General features: G+C 58.8%; 2 protein-coding genes across 4 annotated transcripts in view; both read left to right on the top strand.

The window, feature by feature from the left end:
* The window catches only part of FIBCD1 (fibrinogen C domain containing 1), a 35,716-nt gene extending 18,379 nt beyond the window's left edge, over positions 1 to 17,337 (top strand). For all 3 annotated transcript variants that reach the window (XM_045517313.2, XM_074362414.1, XM_074362413.1), the window contains exons 6-8: positions 8,457 to 8,553; positions 12,830 to 13,009; positions 13,598 to 17,337. In XM_045517313.2, the coding sequence (XP_045373269.2) occupies positions 8,457 to 8,553; positions 12,830 to 13,009; positions 13,598 to 13,857 (537 nt within the window). In that variant the 3' untranslated portion in view covers positions 13,858 to 17,337. The remainder of the gene's footprint in view (positions 1 to 8,456; positions 8,554 to 12,829; positions 13,010 to 13,597) is intronic.
* Positions 17,338 to 20,758: 3,421 nt separating this feature from the next.
* Positions 20,759 to 24,184, top strand: QRFP (pyroglutamylated RFamide peptide). Its single transcript, XM_010955877.3, is given in 3 exon segments — positions 20,759 to 21,042; positions 22,690 to 23,001; positions 23,003 to 24,184. Coding segments are annotated over 3 exon segments (627 nt in total). The 5' UTR covers positions 20,759 to 20,823; the 3' UTR covers positions 23,099 to 24,184.
* Positions 24,185 to 24,841: the final 657 nt, after the last annotated feature.

The raw sequence follows: 24,841 nt of genomic DNA, 5'->3' as shown, positions 1-24,841 counted from the left end.
TTCGAGGCCAATAGACGTTAATATCCATTTGGGCTTCCGTCAAAAGCAATCTTTTCCCAGATACCTCTGGGCGTCTGTCAGGATCACCTCCCTGCCACACGGAATCTCTCGGAAACTCAATTGTTGTTTGGGAGGGAGCTGGCTGCTGCCTTTCTGGACCCCAATACCATCCATCCTCATTAGGCTCCATGTCCAAACTGCTGGGCCTCGAGAGCTGACGCTGGGGGACAGGGCGCCTGCGGCTGGACACGCCAACCAGAGCCTGCTTCCCAGGGAACCTGGACTGGGCGAGGATGGGGTGCGGCGGCCCTGCCTGCCTAAGGGGCACTTCACAGTTTATATACCACTGCCCCGACCGGCACTGCTCCAGCACCCCTCCAATGCCTGGAGTCTGGCAGGGCAGCCTCAGAGAGGGTAGGAGATTCGTTCAAGGCCAGCTGCACGTATATGTCTGTGGAACTGACTGTCACATGTGTCCCTTGTTGGTTCACGCACTCAACCGTGGGGTGTCAGCCACAGGCCTGGCAGGGAGCTGGACAAATCAGCTGACCTGCATGAGGGCTGCAGGGCTGCGGGGTGTGGGGAGCCCAGAGGAGAGCTCCTCACCCAGTCTGGGGAGGCTAGAGAGCCTGCCAGACTGGGAGGTTGGAACCCTGGGGGAGGAGGTGAGAGCAGTGTTCCAGGCAAAGAGACTCGTGTGGGGTCTGCAGGGAGGTGGTGGGGCTTGTTCAGGGACCAAGGTAGCTCCATTCTGCTGGTGTGTGATGCTCGGGGGGCCTGGGACAGGCGGGGAGGCAGGCAGGGCCTGGGTTGGGTGGCTTTTGTGGGCGCACTAGGAGTTCGGCTTTCTCCTGGGGGCAGGGTGGGCTCCACTGTCCTCTGAACCCTGGCTGAGAGCAGGGGAGTCACCGTGTGGGACTGAGGTCAGGGCGCAGATGGACACGTGCCTCGAGGCGGCCTTTCAGCTGATGTGGTCGCTGGCCCCAGCTGAGTCCTGGCCCCTCTCCACGCTCACCAGGGACCACAGTGGCCCAGGCCACGCAAGGTCACACTGATCAACAAGGCCACTCCTAAATGTGACACGTGCAGCCACCTCCACCCCTGCCCCAGAAATGGAGGGGGAGAGGCAGGAAGGAGAGGCTGCCCCTGCTGACCTGTGACCCTGGGCAAGGGGCCCAGCTTGGTCGCTGTGTCCTTTGGGAGGCCTCTCAGGTCCACGCCTCATGCTCTCCTTTTGCACCCGTCACAGGTGCGGCTAAGCAGTCACCTGTTTGGGTGTCGCCTGTCCGTGTCGCAGTCGGGCTTGAGCTCCGCAGGGCAGCAACTGATCGTCTGGGGCCGCTGTAGCTCAGGGGTCCGCCCAGGGCTTGCACGCCGTCTGTGCTCCCTAAATACTTGCCATGTCAGTGACTGTTGGCAGCCTCTGGCAGTGTAACCACCTCTCTGAGCCTCACTTTTCTCATCTGTTAAATGGGGATAGTGCAGTGCTGGTCTTCCTGGTGGGGAGAGTCGGAGTCCTTCTCAGGCAGCTCACCTGTGGGGGGTGGCGAGGGCCCGGGGGAAGGGTAGCGGGGGTCCGTGCTGAGCCTCCGGGATTCCCTGCCAACAGAGGAACCCAGCCTCACCCTCTAAGATCTTACAGTCAAGCAGTATTTTTTTTTTGAGGAGGAGGAGGAAGATTTGTAAAAATAGAGGCCAAATTTCCTCACTTGGAAGCTGATGGGGGGAACGAAGCGGCTGTTTCTAGCTCATCTCCCCAGCCGTGTGAGATGGGAAAGGTCACATCTCCCCTTGGGGTATTCCCTTCCTCATCCGACCAGTGGGGTAGCCCTGTGTCCTGCACGGCCACCTTTCAGGGTCTGGGGAATAGGGTGGTCAGGCCCAGGGCCCTGCGTGGGTTTTATGGTTGAAAGGAAGGTCCAGCCCAGCATAGGCAGACTGGGTCCCGCTCTGCCCTGCCTCCTTGCCCCGAGGCACAGCCTTGTCCCCGCCAAGATCTGCCTCAGCAGAGCTGCCAGTGGGCCTGTGTGCCAGGCCCTTGTCTTTGCATAATCACCAGCCGGGGTCACAGGAATCGGGGCCAGTTCAGCACCTCTGACCATGGGGACCTGCCATAGAAGTAGCTCTGCTCTGTGTCCCCACTTGGATCCACAGCGCAGCCAGCCTCCCCCCGCGCCACGAGCTCAGCGGCCCAAACCTCCGTGCTCTGCCGGGCATTTTACTGCCGTGGGGTCAGCGGCTCAGATGGGCCTCTAATTGGCTCCACTGTGAGCGAAACCCTCCCCCCGACGGTGCCCGTCCCCCCCCTACCTGCGCTCCCCAGGTGGGAGGAAAATCCTTCTCTCACAGGGAAGACATCAAAGGAGCCGCCGCCTGAGTGGAGCCCAGCCGGCAGGGGGATCAGGCTCAGCGGAGATGAAAGCCAGGATGTGGGCGACGGGGCTGCGCGAGGGACGCCAGTTAGCGGGACTTCGGAGTCCACCGGGGGTGCTGCCTCCTCCCTGCTCCGCTGCGGCTGCCGCTGAGGCCAGACCTCTCGGTCCCCAAGGCTGTGGTGGCGGGAGGACCTGCTGTGACATCACAGCCCCGGGCTGTTGCCTGGCTCTGAACTGCTCCAGAGCATCCTCGGAGCCCCGCACATGCTAATGACCACGGTGACTGCTGACAACATTCCCACGCTCCTTGACCGATCTGCTTGGAGAAAGCCTGCCTCTGTCCAGGGCAGTTTAGATTTTTCAAACTTTCAGCGTAGACAGGGTGATGCACGTGGAGGCTCAGCCCGGGGTCTCAGCATCTGATAAATGGCAGCTCTGCACGGTGTGTGCCAGGAGCCGGCGGACGCCGACTGCCAAGCCTGGGAAACATGGCCGGGCGCCAGGCCCAGGGGTACCATTTTCAGTCAAAAACAAGGAGTGGGCCCATTTCCTTCTGGGCCTGGCAGCTGGTTCTGAAGGGGAGGGAGGTGACGTTGGTTAGACCTACTGCGCACCACCCCCGACCCCCCGCTCAGCTCACACTTCCCTTTTGTTGCATGTCCCCCGTGACCCTGCGGGGTGAGGAAGGGGCTGCTGTTGGTGCCTTTTTACAAAGAGGAAAACTAAGGCTTGGAGAGGGTCCGTGACTTGTCTGAGGTCACAAGGCCCGTGAAAAGCAGAGCCAGGATTGAACCCAGCTCAACTTTATTCCAGCAACTGTGCTCTTGCCAGCAAGCCCAGGCGTGGGGTGGGGGTGGGAGCGCCCAGAGGCGTCCAGAAAGGACTGGAGGAGTGACTGCCTCCCAGGAAAGCCAGCAGAGGCTCCCCAGGGGCTGCCTTTGAAGGGTTGCATTTGCTCGCATGTCCAAGTTCTTTGTTCTTTAGAAACAAGAATCTGCCTCTGCCACAGCCCGCCACCCCTCCTTCCAGAATCAAGAGGCCTGAGAGGCTGGGGGACTCCACAGCTGCACCACCAGCAACATTCTGCCTGTAATTGGTTTCCACAGAAGCTTCGTCAGAGTGGAGGAAAAATCTCAGATTCTGCCTCCTGCGGACCCTTCTAAGGCAGCAGAGACGCCCCCTCCTCACCTCATAGGGTTTGGATCACCCAGCCCCTATCCCTTACGCCTCAGCTCCTCTGACCACCTGCCAAGACCCTGCTTAATCTGCAGTTCAGCTGAGAAGTGCCTCCTCCAGGAAGGCCTCTAGGACCACCCTCTCAACCACCCCAGCTCATCCTCCTCTGAGCTCCCAGCAAGTGTAACAACAGTTGTTACCATTATGGAATGCTGTGTTTCTCCCAGGACATTTAACTGTGTCACTGTATCCTTGTGGGTTGGAGCTGTTATAATCCCCGTTTTACAGTTGAGAAAACTGAGACTCAAGGATCAAAGGAACATGCCAGTTGGGAGCTGCTCTGCCCTGAGGCTGCTGGTTTGTGCATGCATCTCTCCTGGGGCCGGGAGCTTTCTGAGGGCCAGAGTCCCTGGTGAGTCCAGACACACCACACGGGGCTGGAACAGCACACCCTGTCATTTTGCAGAAGAGAGAAGCCAAGACTTAGGTGGTCATGCTGCCTGTTGGCTCAAGTCTGGATAGAACTTGAGTCTCCTGGGTGCCAGGCCAGGTGTGATGAGGCCTGGGTGGGCTCACGGGGGTAGGGGAGCAACGTTCATCCCCCTTGGCCATCGGGCAACCCTTGGCCACCCTCATCCTTTATATTTGTGTACTGTCAGTCCCCCCTCTTCTGGCCTCAGTGGTCCCCTGCCTTGAGGCACCCCACTCTCTCCAAACCTTAGTTTTCTCATCTGCCAAATGGGAGCACCCCCCCCCCCGCTGTGATGTCCTTGAAGGCACTGGCCAGGGCTGGGGTGACCACTGAGCCAGGCCCTGGCTCTCAGGATGATGACTCCATGCTCTTAGCATCATGGTGAACAAGGTGCAGGTCAGATGGGGCTTGTCTGAGGAAGTGGCCTCCGAGGGGACCAGACCTGTCGAGCGCAAGACAGGCTCCCCAAGCCTGTCTGACAAAAGCGGGACAGTCAGCCGCTCTGCCGCTCTCCTCCCTCCTGCCACCCCAAGTGCGGTCCTCCTTCCTTTGAAACCTCCCAGCACCATCTGCAGGACCATGTGGGCCCCGCGCTCCCTTGGCAGAGCCTCCCTAAGCAGCTCTTGGAAGACGCCGGGCAGCAGGCGGCTGGCTTCTGAGAATCCGCACCAAGAAAACGCACCCTGTCTGTCTGCCCACTCGTGGCACCTGCCCAAGAGGCCCCACTGGCTGCAAGCATTTCTACATCAATCACTTTGCAGCCTGAGCCCTAGGGAGAGGCCCCGGAGCTGGACCAACGGATATTTTAGCCTTGAAAGTAATCAACAATTAGTTTGTTTCCCTACCCTTCTCCCCTTTGGTGCCTAAGTGGGGATTCCTGTTTCGTGGGTAGGGGAAGCAGACACATTGATCCTTTACTGACCTCCCTCTTCGTATCTTCCTGTCCGGCTGATCCTTGCTTTGTAATTGAAGGCCTTCTGCTTGGTGACATCAGGCCATCCTGCATCCCTGAAGTCCAGCTGGCTTCCAGAAATCTGAAGCCACAGCTGCAGTTCACCCTGGGCCTCTGAGTCAGAAACAACACACTCCTGGGAGTCTGGGAGGCCCCGAAGACGATCTGTGGCCTGTGCACACTTGGAACGTCCTCATGCTTGGCCACGATGCACTGTGATCAGCTCGAGGCCAGGGTTTTGAGTCTGAGATCCCAGCCAGTGTCCGGCATGCCCAGTCACTTAGGGTGTGAGCCAAGGAATCAGGACAGCCCGTGGCAAAGGCCGGCAACATGAAACTGCAGGTTGTAATCCGTCGGCAGGTGGAGAATTCAATTTAATGGGCTGTGATCAACATTATTTTTTAAAATCAAATAGAGTGGCATAGGCTAGAACAGGAGAGAAGATATTAACACACATCCATCTTAAGGGCAAGTATTGTTTCGGGAAGCTTCTGTTTCAGATGCAAATACCCGTGAGTGTGTGTGTCACCCTGTAAACCGCATTTCCCTGGATCACAGTCAGAAAGTCTAAAAGCCACTTCTGCAGAGCCAGGCGTGGATGTGTCTCGGCCCTTCGGGGGAGGGGGTGTCACGATTTGTTACCACTCAGGGTGAAGCGCCGTGTTGGCAAACAGTGGCTGTGGCGTCCGAGCTGGTGCGGAGCTGAGCCGTCTTGTCGGGGCCGTCGGCCACGCTCAGCTGGTGTGGCTGCTTTCCTGAGAGGAGGAGAGAGGCAGGGAGGCCCCGGTGGCCCGGCAGCTGTGCTCACCCCCACTGGTCATGCACCCAGGTTGAGACCCAGCAGGAGCCCTGCTTGTTACTGGCACCCAGCCCTGGAGGGCAGCGAGAAAGAGGGTGGGCTTAGAGGTCACCTCTTGGCATGAGAAGCCTGGCAAGGAGACAAAGAGGCAGGTTTGGGACGCCCTGGTCCATGGCAGACGAGAGCGTGGACATGGGTGGTAGGACAGTGGCCTCCGGGTGTCCAGCCTGGCCTTAGGCTGAAGAGGGAAGTGAGGGTCAGACCATCCATTCATGGCTGCCTGACTTCTGGCCAGTGTCCAGGCTTCTGTCTACTGCAACGAGGAGGGGCCAGGGGCCAGAGAACCGGGCTCCTGGGGTTGGGTAAGGATCTGGTGAACAGTGCGTGCACTGGGCGAGGAGGACTTACCCTGAGCATCGCTGTGGTCAGCTCCCAACACCGGCCGGTCTTGGCTGCTCTGCCCGTCTGTCCCAGTTCCTAGGGCTCGTGGCCTGCCCGTGCCTGGAAGCGTGGCACCCCCGCTTGCTACTTCATCACAGCAGTAGCAGGAAAGTGATGATGACAATAATAATACCAGCCACTCTGTAATGTATTCTTCGCTGCGGTCCGGGAGGCGGGCTGATGAGCAGGTGAGGGAAGTGAGCCCTGGGGGAGAGGAGTGATTTACCCAAACCACACATGGGAACACAGGGCCCAGGACCCGGCCCTTCCTCCAGGGCTGTCCTGGATTCCCCCCCATAAGCCAGCCCCGCCAGCCAGACCCTCTCTCCCTACTCCTCTGATCAGCCCTACTTCCCGCCAGGGTGGGGTCCCCTGAACCAGGCCTCTGCCCTGTGCTCCTCTGCCCCAAGGGCCCCTGACTCAGTTTCCCCAGCCGGCTCCTGAACTGGAGGTGCTCCGTTGGACATTTGAGTGATTGAAAGAGGCTTGGGGCAGCCCGCCTGGGACAGCTGGGGAGGAGATGTACCCAAGTCAGGAAGGAAGGGCTGGGTGTGGCCTGGGCAGGGGCCGAGGGAGAGGGGAGGAGGGGGGCCCTGGTCGGGCTTGGGTCTCCAGGCTCTTGGTCTCTTCGGGCTGGTGTGGGCTGAGCAGTGACGGTGTCCCAGGCCCTGGCTTACTCTCAGCGGGTCACCGCAGCCTATGGGGGAGGTGCTGCTGTGATCCGCATTTTACAGATGAGGAAACTGAGGCTCAGAGTGGTGGAGTGACTGGCCGGCGCTGTTAAGTGCAAGGGCCTGAGCTCTAGAGCCCGGGCCGTGACCCCTGCCCCTCCCTACCCCTGTCCCCGACCCCTCCCGCCCTCCACCCGCACCCCTCCTCCTGTCTAAACAGGCTCTGCAGCTCGATGCCTTCTCCGGGGGAGCGTCTGAGCTTTTGCCAGGATTAGGCCTTTCAAAGGGCGCGTGCTCAGGGTCCCAATCTGCAGCCATCAATACGGCTCTCCTCAGCTGGCTCTCAGATCTCTGAGCCTGATCGAATTTCCTTCCGCGCCAGTCCCTTCTGAGAGCTTTCACGTGTCAGGGTAGGGCCAGGTTGGAGGTAGTGGAGCAATAAAAATGGTGTTGCCTCCCTCCTGCCACCTGACGTCAACGCTGCCCCAGCACTGGCGGACTGGTCCCCAAGGACAGATGCCGCACAGGGCAGTTCTGGGCGACTGAAATCAGGCTGCTTAGTAATGAAACGGTGCTGTGGCCAAACCTCTAACACCTCAGAGGCGGGCACAGATGGAGGCAGTGGGGCAGGGGGGTGGGTGCTGCCTCTGCAAATGAGCGAGAAAAAGGCTTGTTAGACACAAAGAGGTGGGGGGGGGGGCGCGAGCCAGGAACAGGATCGTCAGCGGATCTTGTGAATACTCCAGGCAGCTCTGGCCTGGACCAGTGTGGTACTTATTTCAAAGCAATTTGACCAATGGGATTCCCGACTCCCAAATCAGGAATGTTATTAAAATGAAGAACGGAGGCAGCCCGGCCTCTTGTCGGCACCCGAGTCACAGCCCCGCCGGCTGTGGACTCCTCGTCCTCCCCTGAGAGGTGGCTGGGGCTCTGCCTCCCCAAGCCCCCGCCCCAGCCCCTGCCCAGGCTTTTTATAAGAGGGGATCTGCGGTGCGGGACTCCGGCAGGGGCGTGTGAGAGGTGGAGCTCTGGAGGCCAGCCCTGGGGGCACGGTGTGTGTGTGTGTGTGTGTGTGTGTGTGTGTGTGTGTGTGTGTGTGTGTGTGTGTGTGTGTGTGTGTGTGTGTGTGTGTGTGTTAGCCAGTTTTAAAAACTAAAGAATGGGCTTTGTTCAGGTTTGTGTTGACATGGGGTAAGACGTCAGGACCCTTCCTCACCCTGTTGTTATTTGACCGGGGGGAGCTGAAGCCCCAGCAGGGACGGGCCAGTCCGGAGTCCCGCAGCCAGGCCACAGAGGTGGGCCTGGAAGCTGGGCTGTCTCCACTGCACCCTCGTCCACCCCAGTTCCTTCTCAAGGGGGCGTTTGAGGGCCTGGGGGTCAGTCTCCCCCGCCTCCTCCACCACGAGAGTCCCTAGTCCCTGCTCTGCCTCGGGGCCCCAGGGGGAGCTGTTGAGGGAAATGGGAGGCCTAACCTCTGCTGTCCCCAGGCGGGCAGGTGTGGGGCAGGGGGGTCAAACCTGGGGTCCTGGGAAGGTTGGAGCCAGCTCCCCATCCTCATTCTCCCTCACAGGTGTTTCAGCGCCGGGAGGACGGCTCCGTGAACTTCTTCAGAGGCTGGGACGCCTACCGGGACGGCTTCGGCAAGCTCACGGGCGAGCACTGGCTAGGTGAGAGCCCGGACACCGGGGAGGGGGGGGGGCCCTGCTTCCCCCGCGCACCGCACACCGTCGGGCCCGAGCCCCCTCCTCACAGGGAGGCCGCCGGGTCTCCCTGGCCTCCGCACGCCCGAGGCTCCTCGCAGGTGCTGCATGGAGAGGAGGTCAGTGCATCCATGTGGATGAGTCCACGAGCGGGGATCCGAAGGTGGTGGTGCTCGCCGTGGGTGGGTCCCAGGGAGATGCTTTTCCTGCCGGGGACATGGTCTCTGTCCCAGGTCGGGCAGCTGTGGCTGCCCTGGCCTTGAGGGGGGCCGTGCTCGGGACGCCGAGGGCTCACCTCTCAACGGCGTGGCCGTCAGTGCTCCCGGCCACAGCTCCCACGGTCCCTTGCCTGGCACGAAGGGCACAAAGAGCTTACGTTATTATTATTGTTACTATTGCTGACTGTCTTTAAGTTCACTCAGTATTTTAAATTTTGAATATCTCACATAATTTCATTCTAAAGAATGACATCTCTGAAAGTTGCAGAGATGGTTATATATATATATTTGGGAGGAAGTCGTGGCCTGAGGTGGGGTTTGGGGTGTTTTTTTAATTTGAGATATAATTCACCATTTTAAGTGCACACTTCAGTGGTTTTTAGTATATTCACAGAATTGTGCAATTGTCACCACTAATTCCAGAACGTTTTCTTCACCCACCAAAAGAAACCCTGTGCCTCCGTGAGCAGTCACCCCCATTTACATTTTTCACATATATTAAAATAAACACACAGCATTGGAACGACATGTCCCCGAGCATCATTTGAATGGCCTCTAACACCCCACAGTGCACCTGCTCACGTCCGCGTCCCCGGGCACAGCTATCTGGAACAGTCCCCATCCAGGCAGGAGGGGAGGACCAGAGGGCAAGGTGGAGGCACGTGGACCAACCAGAGGGCCGGGTGCCGAGGTCTCGGCTCCAGGTGGGGGTCGGGACGGTCCCAGGTTTGTAGAGACTTTCAGCAGAATCTGGGAGAAGGGTGGGTCCCTTGCTTGGTCCAGGTGGCCTGCTCCCTTGTGCACAAAGGCACCTGGTTTGCACTGTCATTTGCTTAATGTCTGTCTCCTCCCACCTGGAGTCCATGAGGGCGGGACCCTCTCTGCCCTGACCTCCTCTGTGTCCCCGGTGCCCAGGCGAGCACCAGCCACAGGAGAGGCCAGACACCTCACGTGGACCTCTTGAGCACAGCCCCTACATACCGCACACCCACTGTGCGCCCCGCCCGTTTTATGTGCATCAGCCCTGACACCACGTGCCCACCCTAGGAGGATGGCACAGCTGTACCTTCTCCTTTTAGGGATGAGGAAACCCAGGCTCAGAGAGGTGAAGCCACTTGCCACAAGTGACCCAAGGCTGGTGTGTGTGTGTGTGTGCGCGCGCGCATTGGGGTCAGGGAAGCCTGGGCAGGATTCATGGCTGGAACCCAGCCAAGTTATGACAAATACCCTGAACTGAATGAATCCAAGCAGGGCAGGATAGAGGTCAGGGGAGAGAAGCTTCTAGGTGGGGAGACCCTTCTCCTGCCCCCCCACACCCAGGTGGGTGTGTAAAGATAGGGAGAAGTTGGCTAGGTAGGGGCCCTATTCCTGCAGCACCACCCACCCCCTTGGAGCAGCGTTGATGCCTCTGCTGCTCCTGGCATCTTAATTGAAATCAATCGGCAGCCACCGAGGGCGGGAGAAGCATGTAAGCGGAGCCCTGATTAGCTCCTGGCAGACAGGCAGCCCTGATGGGAATGTCAACTCGAGCCCAGTCCTTGATTGCCCTGTCTCTGCTTTTCCACGCTCCCCTTTCACCTTCTCATCAAGTGTTTTGTCTTTTCCTATTGAGTTACAGGAGCTCTTTACATATTAAGGTCATTGATCCTTTGTCACATACACGTGATACATATTTACTCCCAGGCATTTGTCTTTCAGCCTTTTTAAAGTAACATTATTGCTTATTTTCTAGAAGTTTTAAATTTTTATGTAATCAGTTCGGCTAGACTTCGTATCTTCTAAATTTTAGGCCCTGCTTTCCCCTCCCAGTTTTATAAAATGTGCCTATGTTTAAAATGCTTTCTGAGTGTTTGGTGGTAGGTTCATATCATTAATCCATCTGGGGGTTCACTGGGGTAATGATGGGGGTCTAAGTATTTTTCTGCTGGCTCCTTCCTCCTCACGCTCTATGATTTGAACTCTGATGGATGGTGGGGTTGGATCTCATCTTAACATCCGGGGGCTCAGGGAAGCAGGGGTTGTGAATATCCTGGCAGACCAATAAGGGCTGGAGAAACCCAGAGAGTAACGACTGAGAGGGATGGAGGCTGGGAGAGAGGAGGCCTTCACGGGAAGCAGGGTGGAGATGAGGGTGAACTGAATCCGAGAGGAAGCTGCCCCTCCTTCAGGGCACCTGCCCTCGTGGGCACTGGGATGGGGCATCAGGAGCGGAGCCCTGCTTAGCCCAGAGGAGTGGTGTGCCAGCGGGGGACACAGTGACCATTTGGTGGTGGGAAAGGGACTCTTCCAGCTTCCCTGCTGGTCTCTCTCTTGCCCTATTCCTGGATCCAGTTGTCCTGGGCGTGGAGTCTGGGTAAGTCTGCCTGGGTTCAAATCCCAGCTCTGCCACTTCCCAGCTGTGTGACCTGGGCCAGTTACTTAACCTCCCTGTGCTGCATTTTCCTCACCTATAAAATAGGGGTGATAATAATACCTGCCTCATTGGGTCCTGAGAGCAGCAGCAAACACGCGGGTAATGGGTGCCGTGGGCCAGGCAGGCACTGTTCTAAGAGCTGTACAGGGATTCCTTAATTAAATTGGACTCATTCTAATTCCCCTGGCTTCACTAATCCACGTGAAGCGCTCATAGCAGTGCCTGGCATTTCTAAGTGCTGTCCAGGTGGCAGTGGCTTCTGTCAGCGTTGCCTACGATCTGCCTTGCAGGCTGTGAAGCCCTCTGGCCATCACTGCACAGGAGTGCTGGCAGGGCCCAGAGAGGGGCAGTAACTTGCTGTGAGACTCCAGCCCCAGGGCAGGGAGGGCCTCGTGCTCCCGAGGCCGGGTCCTCCGTGAGCAATAGCAGGGGATGCCGGGAGGTTCGGGCAGGCCTGCTGTCCGTACTGCTGTTGTTCCTTCCGCTTTGCCCTGGACCTGGACGATGGACCGGAGGCTTCCCTCTGGGCTGGATGAGGAGGGGTCTGCCTAGCCCTCAAGCCCGTTAGCATGCACACGCTGACCCACTCAATGGGGGGGTTTGGAGCTTAGGAAAGCAGCGGGGACAGGCTGATGAAATGTCACTGGGTGCTGATAACTTGTAAGGCATTTAATTAAATGCCCTCTTAATCAAGAGGTAATCAAACCAGCAGGGAAGCGCCTTGAGTGTGAGTGAGTGTGAGAGGGAGGGGGAGGGGAAGGGGGTGTGAGACCCCAGGTTGCAGGCAGGAGAGCAGAGGAGGGGCGGGACAGAGGGAGGGAGGAAGTGGGACACGGCGTGGTGGGGGGATGCAGGGTCAGGCGCCACAGACAGTAGGAGACGCGGGTAAGGCCTTCTGCCTCTTGTCCACTAAGCCAGAATTTATTGAGCACCTACTGCATGCTGGGCCCCACCTCGGATGCTGGGAGTGAATGGGACAGTCGTGTTTCTATCAAGGAGCTTCTATACTGAGGGGAAGACGGACAAGGAAATAGGCAGCTGGGACCAGAGTGACAAATACCGTGGTCGGCAGACGTCCTCAACCTTGACAGGAGGTCAGGCGGCTTTCTTGAGGAAGTGAGATGAGACCTGAAAATGAACAGAAGGTAACCAGGTGAGGAGTAGAGAACAGTGTCCCAAGCAGAGGGAACAGCATGTGCAAAGGCTCAGAGACTAGAGAAGCGTGTGTCATTGCCAGATCCCATCTGGCTGGAGCCCAGAGTGTCAGGGAAGATAAAGGTGCCATCATGCCCAACCTGGAAGACTTTCCAGATTCCTCCTGACTCCTGCAATCTTTCTACCAGACTTCAGCTTAAAACATTTGGAAAGCACAGTCTGACTTAAAGTGAACACAGAAAACATGAAACATGAAAAACTGTCAGTCCTCAGTTTTCTGTCAGACACAGGCCTGCAGGAAGAAGGAAGTAGCCCGGGCTGAGAGCATACACTTGGTGGTTGTTGTCCCTTTCTGTCACTGATCACATGATCTTAGCTCTCTCTCTCCTTGGTTCTCTCTGGGGAGGTTACTTCCTAGGCCCCTCAACTTCTCCCACCATTCTCTCCCCCATTCCAGGACTCAAGAGGATTCATGCCCTGACCACACAGGCGGCCTATGAACTACACGTGGACCTGGAGGACTTTGACAACGGCACAGCCTACGCCCACTACAGGAGCTTTGGCGTGGGTTTGTTCTCCGTGGACCCTGAGGAAGACGGGTACCCGCTCACCGTGGCTGACTACTCGGGCACTGCAGGTAGGGCTCCAGGCTGCAGCAGGGATGGGGAAGGGCAGGGGCAGCCCGCCAGTCCCCCCAGTTGGGAGGACAGAGGAGGTCTTTCCAGGTCAGGGGCCAGGATCAAGGCTTCTCATCTCCACCTCCAAGTCCCACTTGGTCATCATCCCAGCCACATGAAGCTAGCAGGGCCTGGACTGTCCACCCATTTTGCAGATGAGCCCAGAGCCAGGAATCAGGACACCTGGAGTTTGGGCTCTGTTGATTCTCTAAAGTGTGGTGGCTGACCTGCTCTGGGCTGGGCTTCTCCTCTCAGAACAAGGCAATAAAGCAAGGGAAGGGAGTGTGTGACAAAGCTAGGAGGAGGGAGAGACTGCCTAACACAGGGACAGCCACAGGGACCACAAAGGTGGCACCTGGGTGCCTGTGAGCTGCATGGACACTGAACGTGGGGGTGGGGCAGATGTGTATATGTGCACCAGTGTGTATATGGTGGGGCACGTGTGCACATGCATGTCCCGGGGATCTGCATCGTGCTCGGGAAGCTATGCTCGCACGCGTGCACCTGTTCCCCCGTGAGTACACACCCGTGTGTGCACGCCTGCGCAGGGGACTCCCTCCTGAAGCACAGCGGCATGAGGTTCACCACCAAGGACCGCGACAGTGACCACTCCGAGAACAACTGCGCCGCCTTCTACCGCGGTGCCTGGTGGTACCGCAACTGCCACACATCCAACCTCAACGGGCAGTACCTGCGCGGCGCGCACGCCTCCTACGCCGACGGCATCGAGTGGTCCTCCTGGACCGGCTGGCAGTACTCACTCAAGTTCTCCGAGATGAAGATCCGGCCGGTCCGTGAGGACCGCTAGCCAGGCGCACTGTCCAGCCCCGCCCACCGCCTGGCTCCGCCCCATCCCCTGCTACCTACGCCCGCTGTCCCCTTGCCCACCCCCAAATCCACTCTTGCTCAGATGCCAGCCTGACCGCACATGACTGACCTGCTCTTGCTTTGGGGTGAGCCAGGCCATCCCTGGACACTAAGCACCCCCTGAAAAAGTGAGGTCACACATCACTTTCGCACCATCCCCACCCCTAATTTGCCTCGGATGATGGGGGGCAAATTTGGCCACCCCAAATTCTCCCTGCCCAGATTTTGTTTCCTGGGCTGTGTCCACCTCCCTTTGGCTAGGAGTCTCCCATGTGCTCTGGCAGCTCTCTCTTTGCCAGTCCAAACACCCAGAGTAATGCGCACACAGAGGAGGGACAGATGGCACCCTGGAATCTTTTAGCAGACAGCGGGAAGGGTCAGATCTTTGAGTCAGTCTGAGGCCACCCTCCTCTGGCCCTCCTGCCCGCCTCTTCGTTTCTCTGGTGCCTGGAGATCCCACCTCTCGTCCAAGGACTGGGGAGTGGCTGGTGCTAAGGGCTGCCTGGGCCCATGGGCTGGGTGGCCACATCCCACCATGTCCCTGGGCCAGGCTGGGGTGAAGCTGCCTTCAGGAACTCACGCCCCAAGGTGACCGAGACCAGTTCCCTGGAGCCCTCCCCACCCATCCACCCCTCTGTCTCTGCAGGACTGGGAGGTCCCCAGTCCCCTTAGCTGCTGGGCCCAGGCTCCTGCCTTCCTGGGGCAGCTGGAGACCAGCCCCACCCCATTCTCCTGCCGGGGGAGGCAGGGGCAGGTCCTGCACCACTGGTCTGGGCTGGGCCAAGGAAGACCTCGTGATTTTCTGGGTTTTGGCGGGCCTTGAACCACCCCCACCACCAATTTCCAGGCAAGGACTCCAGGATCCTAGGTCCTGGAGGATGAAGGCTGGAACCCGAGGGGTTTGGTTGCTGTTACCCCGTCAGCCAGAGGCTGCTGTCTCCGTGGGCAGGTTGCCCCCTGCTGGTGATTGTGGATGTTGCCACTTTGTGTGGGGCGGTAGGAAGGGCCTCACTGGCCAAGTAGGGAGACTGAGGCACCTGCCAGGCACTCAGACATTTCTGACTGAATCCTCCCAATGCCCAGCGTACTATTATTGCTCTCCTCCGACTGAAACGCAGGTTCCCAAGGTCCACAAGCAGGAAGGGCAGGGCTCCAGCCCTTAACCCCTGGCTGAGCAGCCTTGGGACCCTGATACGTTTGCTGTCAGAACCAAGTGCAGGGCTGTTTTCCCAAGTTCCCACCTGTGGGGACCTGAGGGGGCCTTTGAGAGGGCCAGGAAGTCCACCTGGAGAGCCGCCCAGAGGGTGGGCAGCCCAGTGACTGACCCCTCCTCAGGCAGGCGGGAGAGGGTGTTTCCCTTACAGGACACCTGAAGGCAGTCAAATGGCGGAGTGTGGGGTTCAGCTCTCCCTTCAATAACAATAAATCAGAGCTGGCCAGGGGCAGCAGGAAAAGCCCCTCGTGCCACTGACTCGCCACACGACCTAGCCGGCCCCCTCCAGCTCCACCTAGTTGTCGGCATTCAGCAGGGTTCGCTGGACATCCACTGTGGGCCAGGGCCTTCCCTGGATGCTGAACAAGACCGAGTCCCTGCCCTCTTGGCACTCCGTTGGAATCAAGTCAGCCAAGAAACAGGCAATTACAGCCCAGTGTGACCAGGGCAGTGACGGGAGCCGCACAGGTGCGGGCAGGGTGGGAGCGGTGTGGGGGGATGTGTATAACATGACCACATGAGACCCCCTGATGGGCCCCCTTTCTCATTCTCTAGAAACCAAGAGAGCCAGCCCACCCTGGCTGCTGGGACCCCCAGCCAAGGAGCAGAGGCAGTGGGACCCTGAGCCCCCATCCCGGGAGCCCCCTCTCCCCCGTAGCCCCAGGCTGCAGCCAGCTTCTGCTGCCAGCCTCGCAGTGCCAGCTATTGTTTAGAAAGTGCCAAGCACTTTCTGATCTGTCATCAAACAAACTCCTGGTGAGCGTGATGTTAATAGAGTCACAGATGTGCGTGTGCGTTGGGAAGCTCCGGGACGCACGTGTCAGGGCTTGGCCGGGGAACAGACATGCCACAGCTTGGGCCTGGCAGGGGGCCGGGGGAGGGTGGCCATCAGGAGCATCTGGCCAACCTGGAGACACCGGTTCCCTCCTACTGGAGAGCCCCAGCCCCACTCTCAGCCCAGACCTGGCACGACTAGGGGACACGGCTGGACCAAACACTGGCTAAGTGGGCACAAAGCCCAGCGTGGTGGGGACAGCCACGGCCAGTGCACAGCCCTTCCCAAAGGGCACCCCTTGACAGGCTGACCCACGATGCCTGAGTTGATGGCTTGATAGTGGGGTGCCTGTGGCCCAGTTATACCACGTGACCTGATCAAGCCCCCCCCATTTCCTTCCCTGATGAGGAGAGAGCCAAGCAGGGGAGGGGGGCTCTACATGGGGATCCTGAGGCAGTGCATTTATCCCCACACAAGCTTCTGAAAGTTCCTTTCCACAAGCACAGGTAGGTTCTGTGGAACCAGCCAATGGCCTCACTTCTTGCCTCTCAAACTTTGGATACATCTCTGGGATGCCATTCAGCTGGCCACCTTAGCTCTCCAGGTCTGGGGATGAACAGACCCTGGGTGGCCTCAGCACAGGCAGCAGGAGATAAGGAGAGAGCTATGAGCCTTGTCAAGTTGCATTTCCCCCTGCAGCCGCATGTAAATAGATTTTATAATGTTTGTCTTGGGGCAGAAATGACATTGATATCGCCAGTGCCCACTGCTTCTTGGTCCCCCACGGCCACCCACCCTCACCCACGCAGGCCTCTGGCCAGCCTGGCTGGGGCCAGAGCCCTGGAAGCTGGGAGCCCCATCACCCAGCAGGAACTGCCAGCTGCATCCGCTCCAGCAGGAGGTGGGGAGGTGGGGACACCATGTCTGCTGACATGGGGGTGGGGGGACAAGAGCAGGCCCCAGGCAGCTACAGATCTCTGACCTGTGGAGTCTGAGGAGCAAGATGCCGACAGGAGGACACATCAGGAGACTGTGCACAGCCCAAGGACACGAGGCCTTGGTCCAGGTGGCTGGGGCCTCCCCGGGGCCTGTCTCCTCATCTGCTTGCAGGGAGAGGGCTGTCTCCAAACCGAGTGGGCCAGGCAGCCAGCAGGACTCGGCAAGCCCGGAGGGCTGAAGTTGGACCTCAGTGGGATTGGGGGAACCGGGCTCTGACCTGGGACTGGCCACTTTACCCGCTGCCATTCCAACAGGCTGCCTGACTCTGTCCACACCAGGCTGGCGTGTGGGTGTGCTCCAGGGCTAGGGAGGGCGCTGGAGGGCCAGCACCACCCGCGACGGACAAAGCATGGCATGGGACGGGTGCTAGCGTGGCCCGTGTGTACTTGGCGTCATGTGTGATCCTGTCTCCAATAAAGTCTCGTGGTGACCGACTCGGGCCTCGCCTCCGACCCTGCTCGGGGCCCCGCAGGGTGGCTCAGACACCCCAGTGTTTCAGGCCGCCTCCTGCACTGTTTCCCCAGACCCCTCACTGCTTTTGTTTCTACGTAGGAAATGGTGTTTCCCCGGAAGCTTTGTACCCCCAGGAACGGCACACGCAGTGGGTGGAGGTGAGGCCCACCTCCCGCCCAAGCTGCACCTGCTGGGGTGAATCCTCCTGGGGGCTGGGCTTCGGGGCACGAACCTGGGCCTGCCCCACGTGTGCCGCCCACACGGTCCCCAGCGTCACAGGCTGCCCCGGTGGGTCTCCTGTGGCCGGGGCCGGAGTCCCGAGGAGTTGAGACTCTTCATTAAGAGCAACAGCCCTTACTGCCTGTTTATTCGTAAAATAATCTGAAGCATAAAGACAAAGTGACCCCCCGAGTTTATGTAATGAAATCCAGTATCTACCGAGTGCCTGCGCTGGAGACCAGGTGCGGGAACAGAGGAAGTGGATGTGCCCTACGTCCTGCCTCGGGCCAGTCTGCAAGGGGAGAGGCGGCTGGAGGGTGTGTGCACAGCGGACAGAGGCTCCCTGACCACCCCCAGGGCACCACTCCCCCTAGTGCTCTCCGCCAATAGGCCTGCGGTCCTGCCCCTTCACAGCGCTCTATCAGGCCCAGTGGGACGCCTTGGGATGAGGCCCCCCCCACCCCGAGCCAGGCCACAGGAAGTCACTGAGGTGATCCAGGCCACCTGCCTCCCCACGGGCCACACCTGCCCCAGGTGAGCCCCTCTCTTGCCACCACCAAACCGTCCCCACGGCGGTTCCCTCGGCAGAGCTGCTCCAGCACTGCGCAATGAATCATTCCGAGCTCCAGTGACTCATCACAGGGAGGTTCTTCAAGCTGATAAGCAGTGCTTGCATTTGAGCCACAAATAGTGCAGAATCCAGGACCCTGAACAGACCCTGCTGCCCTGTGCTGGACACAGCCTGGGCCGGCCCTGACCTTCCTGCAGCCCAGGCCCCAGGTGGCAGAGATAGTGTCACAGCTGTCACCCCCCACCTGCTCAAGAGTGGGGTTCGTTCCCTAGAAGGAGCCCAAAGGCTTCAAGGAGCCCAGGAAATGCACTTGAAAATAAGCTTCTGGGCCAGGTGTTCTGGGAGGCACACCTGGAAGCCCCCAGAGTTAGGAAACCAGCTCCAACATCAGACTTGGCTCCAGGCACCGCTACACAAGGGGTGGGGCCAGGAATCACACTCACCCCCAATCTTGCCCCGACCCCAACCATGCCCAACACTCAGGACTTCCTATGACCACTTCCAGAGCCCCAGGCGCCCGTCCTGAGAAGGGACTCAGGTCAGTGGTTGTTTCTGCAGCAGAATTTTCTTGAAGCCCAAAGTGTCAACAGCCAAGCGGAGCTTTCCTCCTTCGGGGAGGGGGTGGCCGCCGGGGCTCGGCCCCACCCCTGCCCTCCCCACGCTCCACAGCTGTCCCTGAGGAATTCCACAGAGCACAGCCTGGGAACCAAAACCTCTCGTTTTACACTTCAGGGAACTGAGGCACAGAGAGGGCTAGCATCTGGCCCAAGGCCTTACAGCACATTAGTGACCCAATGCAGGCGGCACTCCATCGTTAACCAGCACCGGTGTCACAACCAACCAGCACTAACGACAGTGACACCACACCTCCCGTCTCACCTGCACACACGCGCACACACGTGACATGCACACGCACGCCAGCCCCTCAGAGGCGGCCCCGGCCTCGGTGGTGTAAGCGGGGTGTGCACTTGCTCTGGTCAGCACGTGGGCACACCCTCTGCTCGCACCTGCCCATGAAGCCCTCGCCCTCACCAGGGGAGGCCTGAGTGCACCCTGTGGAGGGGCCCAAAGTCAGTGCTCACTATCTGCCTGTCTTTGACCTCGTTCCTGCTGCAGACAGGGCTGAGATGTCAGCTCTGACATCTGAGCCTCGGTCCCCCCGCCCCCTCACCATGGGGGGGGCTAGAGTCTAGTCCCTTCCTCAGGCGGCTGGGGGTGGGGAAGTGTCTACGAGGCGGTCTATTTCCGTGCGGGGTGATTTCCCACCCCCCAGCACCTGGGTGAGGGCCCTGGGACGGGAACCCTCTGTGCACAGTCCCCAGCCTGGCTGAGCAGCTACCCCCAGAAAACTGCTGGGCGGCCGCAGCCTCTCCAGGCACCTGCCCTCCTCGTAGTCCTGCCCGCTCTTGGTGGAGGGAAAATCTAGGCCAGGCGAGAAGCAGACGCTGGGGCTGCGCTGAGCCGTCTCATTTCGGCACCTCCTGCTGGTCTCCCCACAGGCGCTCTTCAGGCACAGCTCGGGGTCACCAGGCACAGGCGACAGGACAGGAGGAGGGCAGGGGCAGGGGAGGGGCACTCCTGGGTCCGCAGCTGCTGGACTGTTCAGCAGGGAGGTGCCCACGGGCACACGCCTCCCCCTTGGCTGGGGCCTGGAGAACACTGCACAGTGCTCTGCCCGACCGAGAACAGCGCCCTGGCTGAGCTGTGCAGACCCCGGCCTGCAGCGGACCCCGGGGCCGCTCCGGGGTCACACACAGGGCAGGTGGAGGGACGCGGCAGACTTTTCGTATTTTTTAAGTATCACAGGGTGAGCGCCCTGAGATGTGGGCAAAGATGCCCGGCCAGTGGCCACACCCAGACCAGAAGGGACCCCACAGGGACTCATGCTCACAGCACTGCCGCCTCTGTTCCCTGCTCCACTGTGCGGATGTGGCGCAGGCGACAACCCTGGCCTGTGAGCCCACCTGGGAAGAAACAGCTGGGAGCAAGCAGCCGGCATCCTCCATCCAGGGCGCCAGCAGAGTGATGGCCGCAACTGCCTTCTCTCAGCCCTTGGCAAACCCCACGCTGGGCCAACAGCCTTGTCTCCGTGACTCACAGAGAGCCAGACGAGTTTTGAAACATTCGCTCGTCCATCTGTCCTTTCCCATGTGGCCCTTGGGCACAGAGCCAGGCACTGGGGCCGCGGTGGGGGGAAGACGGAGCTTCCCTTCTAAGGAACAAACCCGCTGTGGTTAAGGGGCTGAGGGCTTGAGACGGGGGCGCGCCAAGCCCCTTCCATGCCCTCTCCCACTGGCCAGCTCAGCCTCTCAGCACCGGGTGCCCCACATAAACCTCCATAGCGAACTACGGCACCAGACACAACTTCCCACTCAACCAGAGTGAACGGCAGTTGCTGGCTTCACAGGTGTCTGCCCTCCTGAGCCCACGGGAGCGGCGGTGCCGGCTGCGCAGCAGGTGTGAGGGGTAGGGAGCGAGGCAGACCCGACAAAGGCAGGACCGTGAGGATTCTTAAGGGTGGATACCAATGCCTCCTCCAAGGGACTCAAGGGTCATGCCTGCGACTCAGTCAGTGACGCTGCCGCTCTCCTCCAAACAAGGCAGGCCTCTGGGCGAAGGGCAGCCCTGTCTGGCCCTCTCATCAGACCACATCCTGTTTGTGTTGGGTCTTTTATCAATGCAGTCCGCACTGCCCCCTTCTTCACCACCAGGTCCTCAATGGAATCCCAGGGCCAGGAATGCACAGCAATCAGAGCACACAGCACAAGTGCACCCAGGGGGCCTACATAAAGCACGGAGGACCCGGGAGCCACACCTCCTGGGTAAGAACCCGGAGCAGCTCTGCCCAGCCCGGCCCGGGGTCCAGCCGCCCTCCTGGGAGCAGGCCCGCAGCGCGGTGAGTACAATTCTATCTCCAGTAGGAACCCCACAAGGGCCCGCCTCCAGGTCCGGAGCTGGACGTGGGCAGTGGGAACCACGGGGCCGGGAAGGCCCACAGAGGTGGAGACCAGCACCTTACCTTGCAGCCCAGAGCAGTGCAGAGATTGGCCACAGCTGCCCTCCTCGGCTGGGTCCCTGGTCTTCCATCTGCGATTTTCCTGCCAAGTCCTAGACGTTGGGGCCGTTTTTTGGGGTGTTGAGTATCCCAATCTTCCACCAGGTTCTGGAAGGGGTCCCTAACCCCCCAAAGGGGAGAGACCCACCTTCTTCTAGAGACCCAGAGGCCATTCCCAGGTGGATTCATCCACCAGGTGGAATCCCACCTTGTCCAAACAGCTGTCTGTATCATTTTCTATGGGGAGGAGTCACCTTGTGAAGAGACCCCTTTCCGTCCAGGCCCGGATGGAGACAGGCTTCCCCGAAGCAAGGGAGAGGCTGCTCCAGCCCCAGGGGATGAGAGAAGCTTAGCAGGGCTGGATTTGAGTCGAGGAGGGCTGCTTTTATGTTTTTTTAAGCTTTCTGGCTGAGTACTTTGAAATGTCTTCAAGGGAGCCATTTCTGGAAAGAGCTCTGGGGAGTCCGTGCTACCTTCCCCAGAACCTGCTCTCCTTTATTCTGGCCCCAGCTCCACTCCTCAGAGGACCAGCCAGCTCGACTCACCATGGTCGTTACCAAAAAGGCTTCCTTTGCGAGCGGACAAGCAATTATTGCCAAGGCAGGGGCATTTTGGGAAGCTCTATTTTTGTTTCGAATTCTCCAGGGACTGCTATCCATGGGGTAGAGTAGCTATCCGTGGGGCTTCCTCTGTGAAGCCCAATTAGACCTGGGCTAGCATCCGTGCCCTGTCACTTATAAAGCTGTGAGATCTTGGGCCAGTCACCAGTTTGAGATGGCTGCCTCCTCTGCACAGGGGGATAAGTGATACCGTCCTGTAGGGGGGTTGCAAGGATGGTGTCCGGTATGGACGGAAAGCATTGCGTGTAAAGGTTTCAGCTCACAGCCTGGCACACAGATGGTGCTCAGTAGGGACCGGCGACTGCTCCTCTCCAGAGGGATGTCTGAGTTAGGCCGGGCCCATCAAATCTATTTCCTGCTTTTGGGAGCAATTCGTTTCCATGTCAAGAGACATTAGCAGAGGGTCCCAGGTAAACAGCTCAACTAGACTCATTTATTATCAGGTTGAAAACTAAGAGAGAGATTGACGCTATTAACTTCCTACCCCATGGCTCTGAGATGATACGGCCCAAGAGTCAATAATTATAATAAAGAAGAACGAGCCTAGATTTGCTCAGCTCTCCCGGGGCTGCCTGTAAGCCACCCCAGCAGCTGCGGTGTTAGAGTGCTAAGCTGCCAAGGCTGGCAAAGACTGTGGGAGAGGGAGAACCAGCCTAATTGGCGCGATTGGCTCCCAGGCCTGCTAAGAAAATAAAGGCCTGGTTCCCCAACACAGTGACACTTCCTCAAGCTGCTTGCCAGCCGGCTTCGCTGAGCCACCAGCTCACGCCTTTGATAGTGGCCCAGGCCCTGGGAAGTGTGCTAACAACTGCTGCATGGGGCCAAGGAGTGCAGCCTGTAACCTCCTCCTCTCTCTCCTCTGGACCAGATGCTAAGACCCTACTCCCTGTCCTACGTCCTCCTCCTGCCTCTGGCTGCCTGCTCTCCTGCCCTGCACAGAGAAGAGCCGGTGGACGCCATGGGTGGCGCTGGAGGTGAAACGCGCTGGGCCGACCTGGCTGGGGGACGCCGCTTCCCGTGGGGCTCCCCTGGGTGGCCGAGAGTTCAGCACCCACTGGCCCTGCTCGTCATGGCCGAGGAGCCGCAGACGACAGGCAGAGGAGGGCGTGCCGGCTTCAAGGTGCGGTTCGGGAGGCAGGACGACGGCAGCGAGGCTGCGGGCTTCCTCCCGGCTGACGGCGGAGAAGACCAGTGGCCCCTTAGGGACCCTGGCGGAGGAGCTCAGCGGCTACAGCAGGAAGAAAGGTGGCTTTAGCTTCCGCTTCGGCCGGCGGTGAAGGGGCCTGGCGTCCTGGAAGGGGCTCCTCCTTGACCCTCCCTGCCCTCCACCCACCGTTTCCACTCCTGTCTTCTCCTTGAGCCTCAAAGACCAAGTCATTGGGAAGGTGTATTAGTAATGAACTATGATAGGAATTATAATTAGCAGTAGGATTGGTTAGGCGAGTGCTTACTTTCGATTTCCAACTTTGCTGAAGCAAAACCTGGGATGGTGTCAAAGAGGAGGTGAGCAGAAGCAAGTCTCCGTTAGTCGAGATCGCCCGTGGTGGTGCAGCTCCCAGGCAGGCAGACTGTGGTGTTTCAGCCCCTCCCTTGGGGGGCTGGTTCTCAGCAGTCCCCTGGCCCCGGGGGCTGTTGAGCCATGAATGTGTGTAGGCAGAGCTGGCTGCGCTGGCTTGAAGCTGAAGGTGGGTGGGCTGAGTGATTACAGTGGGGTAATGAGTTTTGACTGTCTCCGTCAGGACATCTGCGGTTGACATCCAAACTGCGACTGTGAGTGAGCACATTCCACTCACTGGGTACAGAGGATGGTTCTGAAAGTTTAAAATGGAAAAAAGAAACCTTGTTCTCCACCCCATTAACACACCATCCCTCTGGCAAGAAAACCTTGCTATGGTGTTGAGATGCCATTTGGACCGGCTGCCCATCCTCTTCTGATAGCTGTCCTTCTCAGTGGTACAGTGTTTGACAAGCCAAGAGTCTCGTGGGAGATGAACAGCAAAGGGATACATTTTTGCTCTAGCAAGGCTGCATTTCCAGTGTGCAGAATACGAATGTGTTACTTTTGAAATAAAAGTTGTAACAACTGCAAAACCATAATGGAAAGCTCACCTGACTCTTGCCTACAGGTCCTCTGTGCCCTAGGAACTTCGCTTTCCTGAACAAGTGCCTTACCTTTGGGGAGATGGAAATTGTGTGACAGGTACCCACACACCTCTTCTAGCATCCCCTTAAATGGCAGTTGGTAAAATACCCGTGGTCAAAGGTATAGGAAACACACACATGGTGTATTTTCCCCTTGCACTTGACTGCACTTTCCCTGGTTTTCTCAAAGCGAGGAGCATTCTGAGAACAACTTCTCCTACCCCGGGGGAAGCCAGTGCTCATCCTGGAGTGGCTGCGGCCCTGGGGCAAGGCAGAGCATCTCCTTCAAACATTGCTTTGGTGGGTTCTGATCCTGTCCCGAGTCTGATGAGCAGTCTGATGCTGCTCACTCCCAGGCTGGCATCTACTGCTGAGATGAGAACCTGTATTGATGTTACTATGGCAATGTCTCCCCTCCTCCTTTTGAGCTGCAGCTTGCCCCTGTTCACAATTGAATAATTTTCCATTGAGCTGTCACAATTAATTGGTGGATTTTTATTAGCCTTTTAGAACCACACTGGGCTGGGCCCAGCTTGGCACCTCGGAGCATTTCAGTGATTTTTTTTTAGAGACTTACATTCCCCTGTAGCAGCTCTCAATCCTCGACAGCCAGAAAGCCACTTCATTAAGGGGTAACAGATCTGAGCCACAAAAGAGCCAGGCTGACTGGGGAGCAGAAACAGGATGGTAAGATGGGACGGGAACACAGGAGTCAGAACATCGCCTTATGCTGAAGCGAGCTGCCTTCTCCTGGAGCTCCTCTCTGCTTCCCCCCAAGCCTTGGTACATGTGTCCGGGGGCTCTGGGCTGCTGTGACAGGGACCTGACAGTGACACTGAATCTGAGAGGCATATCAAACTCTTTGGCCTCCACCACTG

The sequence above is a fragment of the Camelus bactrianus genome, chromosome 4 (genome assembly GCF_048773025.1).
Source record: "Camelus bactrianus isolate YW-2024 breed Bactrian camel chromosome 4, ASM4877302v1, whole genome shotgun sequence".
In the NCBI taxonomy this organism is placed as follows: Eukaryota; Metazoa; Chordata; class Mammalia; order Artiodactyla; family Camelidae; genus Camelus; species Camelus bactrianus.
The sequence above is the reverse complement of the archived record's forward strand: the minus strand, read 5'-3'. Positions and strand labels throughout refer to the sequence as shown.